The 6,068-nt window shown below is 65.6% G+C and overlaps 1 protein-coding gene across 2 annotated transcripts in view; it reads left to right on the forward strand.

Annotated features, from left to right (window-relative positions):
* SPON2 (spondin 2) overlaps nt 1-5,820 on the forward strand; it is a 6,576-nt gene extending 756 nt beyond the window's left edge. For both annotated transcript variants that reach the window (XM_045289528.1, XM_045289527.1), the window contains exons 2-7: nt 71-173; nt 492-696; nt 1,033-1,256; nt 1,401-1,592; nt 1,967-2,144; nt 5,607-5,820. In XM_045289528.1, coding sequence (XP_045145463.1) covers nt 495-696; nt 1,033-1,256; nt 1,401-1,592; nt 1,967-2,144; nt 5,607-5,791 — 981 coding nt within the window. In that variant the 5' untranslated portion in view covers nt 71-173; nt 492-494 and the 3' untranslated portion in view covers nt 5,792-5,820. The remainder of the gene's footprint in view (nt 1-70; nt 174-491; nt 697-1,032; nt 1,257-1,400; nt 1,593-1,966; nt 2,145-5,606) is intronic.
* The last annotated feature ends 248 nt before the right edge of the window (nt 5,821-6,068 follow it).

The raw sequence follows: 6,068 nt of genomic DNA on the forward strand, positions 1-6,068 counted from the left end.
GGGGAGGGCGGGAGCCAGCTCACAGCTCTCGGTCTCAGCCAGCCCTGAGGGATCTGCGTCTGCCCCACAGGAGTGGTGACAGGAGGAGCCGCCACCCTTGAACAGGGACCCAAACCGGAGACTGGGGCTCCTGCTGCCGGCCTGACTGCCCGCCCCTCACTGGCTCTTCTTCCGTGAGTGCCCTGCGCCTGTGCCTCCAGGACGCACAGGGGGGTGGGGGCGGTGAGGGAAACCCTGAGAGCAGAAAGTGCCCCCCCCCGCCCCCAGGGGGAAGGAAACCAGCAGCAGGGAAGTGGTTGCCCGCTGCACTGGTCTCTGGGGCCCTGGGTACAGAGTGTGCCCCCTCCCAGCCGTCCTGGGCAGAGGAAACGCAGTGCACCAGGGAACAGAGAGGGAGAGAGAGAGAGAGAAAGTGTGTGTGTGTGTGTGTGTGTGTGTGTGTGTCCCCTGGCATCTCCCTGGGGCAGTGACACTCCCTCATTTGCTCACAGGTGATGCAGACCTGTGTGCCCCCCACCTCCTGGACCCTCCTCCTGGCCACACTGGGCTCCGCAGCCAGCCTGTCACTGGAGCCCGGCTGTACTGCCCGACACCTGGCCAGGTACAGCCTCACCTTCACGGGCAAGTGGAGCCAGACGGCCTTCCCCAAGCAGTACCCCCTGTTCCGGCCGCCCGCCCAGTGGTCCACGCTGCTGGGTAAGTCAGCGCCCACCCCCTCTCCCCGTCGTCACCCTGGCTGGCCGGCTGCTGGGCACCTTGTGCCGGTTGGAGGACAGGGTTACACCCCACTAACTGCCACCCAAGCAGAGAGTGCTGGTCCCTAACCTGCCCGAGGCCCTGGGGGAGGGACCTGCAGGAGGGCAGCTGGATGTAGTCCTGGGAAGATCTCACCCTGGTGAGCCTGCATGGTGGGGGGCAGTGCTCCCCACAGCCCTCACCTTGGGGAGGGGGCTGCTAAGGGGGGCCCACAGGGCTGGCCCCAAGGGAGGGTGGGGGGCTGGGCCTCCTCCTCAGAGGGCTGTCCATCCCCAGGGGCCACGCACAGCTCTGACTACAGCATGTGGAAGAAGGACGAGTTTGTCAGCAACGGGCTGCGGGACTTCGCTGAGCGCGGCGAGGCCTGGCCCCTCATGAAGGAGATCGAGGAGGCTGGCGAGCAGCTGCAGAGCGTGCACGGGGTCTTCTCCGCCCCCGCCGTGCCCGCTGGCACAGGGCAGACATCCGCCCAGCTGGAGGCCGACCCCCGGCACTCGCTGGTGAGGGCGTGGCAGGAGGAGCAGAGGGGCTGGGAGGTGCCCCTGGGGGCCTCGGTGGTGGGCCTGCACGTGGGGGGGGGGGCCAGGTGGGGGTGCGGGCCCTGCCTGGCGGTCACCTGCCCCCCCCACCTCTCCGTGCACCAGGTCTCCTTTGTGGTACGCATCGTGCCCAGCCCCGACTGGTTTGTGGGCGTCGACAGCCTGGCCCTGTGCGAGGGTGCCCGCTGGAAGGACCGCGTCTCCGTGGACCTGTTTCCCTACGACGCGGGCACCGACAGCGGCTTCACCTTCTCCTCCCCCAACTTCGCCACCATCCCGCAGGGCACAGTGACTGAGGTGAGCGAGGGACCCCCACCCGCAGCGGCAGTCTGTCCTGTGCCCCCTGCCCCCCCCAGATGGGCCACCCCATTTCTAGTGCCCTGGATGGAGGGGTGTGGGAGCTGGCAGCTGAGGGAGGGGGGTGAGAGGAGGAACAGGGCAAGGGTGTGGTTTTGGCTGGGGGGCTTCTGCCCTGGACTCTCTGGGTCCTGGAGGGGTGGGCGTGGAGAACTCCCAAGAGTGAGCCTGTGGGCTGTGAGCTCGCCAGCAAGGCGCTCACCTGTGCATCCAGCAGCGGGGTGGCTCCACATCTTGGTCTCCTGCAGGCCCTGACAGGTGGGGTTCCGCTGCCAATCCACCCTGCTCCCCGGCCCCACTTCTCTCAAACCCAGATAACATCTTCCTCCCCAAGTCACCCCGCAAACTCCTTCTACTACCCACGGTTGAAGTCCCTGCCCCCCCTGGCCACAGTCAGCTTGGTGCGCCTCCGGCACAGCCCCCGGACCCTCCTCCCGCTGCCCACCCCGGACCTGACCGCCAGGGGGAACGAGATTCTGGACACTCTCACAGGTAGTGGCTCAGGAGAGGGGTGGGGTGGGGGGGACGGCCGGTGGGTACTCACAAGCTGCACTGTGGGGTGAGAGGGGCCTTGAAACGCACCTCACTGCCCCCCTCCACCCATGAAGACCAGGACACCTCATGGGGTGCTGGGCAGAGTGGGGGTCCTGGGGAAACCTTGGGGCCCCTCCTTCGGGCCCCCTCCCATGGGCTGTGGCTTAGGGGTGCCAGAGTCCAATGCCTGATGCACACACACACCCCTCACACACACAGAGTCCGACGCGCGCACACACACCCCTCACCCCCAGCCCGTTCCCCCCAGATCCTACAATGGCCTCATCTCTAAAGCTGGCCCCCCAGCGGAGGGTTCTCCCCAGGAGAGACAGATTGCAGTTGGTATGGGTTGAGCAGCACCAGGTCCAGGGGCTCGCTGGTGGGTGGCGTGAGGCCCGTCCTCTCACCCTCCTGGGAGCCCAGGAGTGGCACCAGCAACCCCAGGTGACAGGTCAGCAGAGGTCTGGCCACATCATGGTTGAACACGCGACTGCTGGCTGACACATCCATGGTTCAAGCCCACCCGTCTTATCCTGGGGACAACGGCCAGGCCATCAGCTCCCCTAGTTTGGGGGCGGCAGCACGAGAACCCCAAGGGGCAGTTCTGCAGGTGATGGGCCCCAGCCGCTGCAGAGTGGGGCTGTGGCCTCGGCGCCCTGCCCAAGGCTCCAGGCCGCAGACATGGCCCCCACCTGTGGCCCTGGGGTCCAAGGCTGGCTTTCACCTCCCCTCTGAGGGCCCAGCGTTCAGCGTTGGCCTGGGGCACCTGCCGGGAGCGCCCACCTGCCCTCTGGGTCACATGAGCCCAAGCCTCTCTGAGCCAGGTCAGAATGCGGGGCTCCCTGGTGTAGGTGAGCCTGAAGCACCGGCCCAGGGCTCTTGCTGGACAGGGAAGGAGCCAAACTCAGTGGCAGCATTCACCAGGATCTCACTAAAGAGCGGGCTAGCTGGTCTGGCCACAGAATGGAGATCCCACTGGGCCCTCAGGGCTCACGCCCCGGAGTGGACTGTGGCATGATCCTCAGAGAGCTCCAAAGAGCAGAGTCCGCCCCTGGAGGACGGGACTGCATGGAGTCTGTTGGTGGCACCCGCCCAGCCTTCAGTTTGGGGCCTGGGGCCCTCACCTGCCAGCCACAGTAGGAGGTCCCAGGCAGCATCCCTTCACAGCATGCAGGGCACCCTTCTCCTGTTGGCCTAAGGTGGGGTATGGTAGTGCCCCCACCACCACACAGGCCACCTCTCCGTTCAGGTCCCCCCCCGCCCCAGAGGGCGGAGCTGCGCCTGAACCCCTCTCCCCACTGAGAAGGCTTTCCCTGGCTGGTTGCAGAGGTCTGAGTGTGGGTCACTGAACAACGCTTCTGGGTGTGGGCTGGGCCCAGCAGACTCAGGTCTCTGTCTCAGCACCCCGGGTGTGCCCCTGGGGTGGGCTCAGCCTCAGCTCAGCTCGGCCACAGGACATGTGCCCAGGTGAGAGTCCAGTCTCCAGAGGGGCCCTTCTGAGACCCCAGCACCACCGCTGTCCTGGATTCCCAATGACCCCAGGGGACAGCAGTGACTCAGGACTGGCCTGCCTGCCAGGCCTCACGCAAGACACCCCTCCCCCAGAAGCCCAAAAAGACACTATGAAACAGGGCCCCCCCACCCTCAGGGGCACGCACAGCCCAGCAGCCTCGGGGCAGGGTGGCACCTGCCCCCTTACAGGCAGGATAGACGTGGTCACCAGAGGAGCGCTGGCTGACTCTCCCTGAGCTGTGCCCTTGCGGGGCTGGGAAGGCAGTTGGGGGGGGGGGTGTCGGCTTCAGTGTGGTGGCCGGGGCCCAGGGTGGCCCCCTCCATCAAGCTCCACCTTAGAGAGCTCTGGGGAGCCCGCTCACATGGGGGAAATCACCCTAAGTACCCAGCTTACTGCCGTGAGTCACGTCTGACTCACAGCTCGCCTACAGGCAAGTGCTGGTGGAATTCGTGGGTGGCCTTCCACCGAGAGGTGGCCTCTGACACCACCCTCCCCTCCAGCACCCAAGGAACTGGGCAAGAATCTGAGCACCTATTCTGACTCTTCACCTTGCTTCCAACCCGCCTGGGGGTCCTGGAAGGGCCAGCTTGCAACCACCACGGACGCCAGCCCACCTCCTGGCTGCCTGAGAGCGCCCTCCTCCTCTCAGCCCAGAAACACAGGGGCTGTCCCACCCCCGCCCCTCAGCTCCGGCCACATCCCCGCCTCTCCCCCCATCGATGTCCATCACGGCCTTGGTAGCTATGGTGGGTGGGGTACTATTGCTAATGGTCTCTCCCCAGCACATACAACTGGAAGGTCAGCTAAGGGAGGGGGGCTCCCTTCTTCAGCTGGCCCTGTGGGCCTTGCCGGCCTCTGACCCGCTGATGGATGGGGTAGTCTTTGTGGAGCTGCACGTGTGCCAAGGGAGAAAGGCCTGGCATCTTCAGGGCACCCCCCCCCCCGGAGTCTGGAAGGACCCCCAGGCATGAGCCTGGCTGGGCTGGTGCCCTGGGCCCTTGACTTCTAAGCATACCCAGGAAGCCCTGGGCAGCCCAGTGAAGCGGGCCATGTCCCCAGCAGGCAGTGAAGGGGCGCAGCAGGATGGCTGCTCTCCCAGGTGGGGGCCTGGCTGGGTGCTCGGGGCCCAGTGGACATGGCCCCCTATGGACTGCGTTTTCCACACATTCTTATCTCCATCCAGATTCTTCAAACAGTCATGTTGCTGGTGAGGGGGACTGCTGGCAGGGCTCGAGGGGCAAGCAAAGCCTCTGACTGGGGTAGTGGCTAGGCTGCGTTGTGGGGGAGGCCCTGTCGGGTCGACCGGGAAAATTTAAACTGTGCTTTGAAGCTCCCGGAAAGGGAAGACATGGAAACCCAGCACCTAGGTGGTAACCCCAATACAAGGCCCAGCCAAGGGCCAACAGGAGGCGAAGCGGCCATTGCAGCTTGACCCCACCCCTCGGGGGCCAGCCTGAGTCTGCTTGGGTCTAGTGGTAGCAAGCGTGCTAGGCCCCACCCACCAGGCAGGATGCCTGCCCCCACCAGGAAGCACTTGCCGGCTCGGCCGGGCGCCAGAGAGCCACAGAACAATGACCACTGTGGAGAGGCTTAGCGGGGCCACAAACAGATGCATTTGACTGCTGGACGTGCAAGGGGCCTGAGCCCCATGCGGCCACAGCCCTGGGACCCTGGTGGCCGGCGCTCCATCAGCACCCTGGCGGCTGGTGGACAAATGGCTGCGGCTGGTGTAGACTGTGGCTCAGACTCCCCTGGCAGCTTCCTCTTGGGTGGTGGCTTTTGGGAATGTCCACCTTCGCACACAGGGAAGGGGGGCTACGTTTCCATTCGTGCACTCCCCCCACCACCCCGCAGCCCTGATGCCTCACACCAGGAGCTCACGTCCCCGGTCTCTGTCTTGGCTTCAGCTCCAGAGACGCCGCTAGACTGCGAGGTGTCCCTGTGGTCCTCCTGGGGACTGTGCAGAGGGCGCTGCGGGAAATTGGGGGCCAAGAGCAGGACCCGCTACGTCCGAGTGCAGCCCGCCAACAACGGGACGCCCTGCCCCGGGCTGGAAGAGGAGGTGGAGTGCACCCCTGACAACTGCGTCTGAGACTTGTCCCGAGACCCTCCGCCCCTGGAAGTGAGGTGGGTGGGTGGGTGGATTTGGGGCTGTAAGGGGCCAGCGTCTACTGATCCGGGCCTGGGGTCTCCAAGAGGTCGTCTTGAACTTATACCTCAAGGAGGGGGTGGGGTGGGTCTGGCCTTAGCCTGAGTTGCCTGTCACATTCCTGCACCTAGTGGGCCTTGGGGTGGGGGATGGGGGGTGGGGGGACATTCTCTGCTCACAGAAGTGCCCGACAGTGCCTCTGGTGGCCCGGAGGCACATC

The sequence above is a fragment of the Echinops telfairi genome, unplaced genomic scaffold (assembly GCF_000313985.2).
Source record: "Echinops telfairi isolate 266 unplaced genomic scaffold, ASM31398v2 ScPeMD7_28;HRSCAF=97, whole genome shotgun sequence".
Lineage (NCBI taxonomy): Eukaryota > Metazoa > Chordata > Mammalia > Afrosoricida > Tenrecidae > Echinops > Echinops telfairi.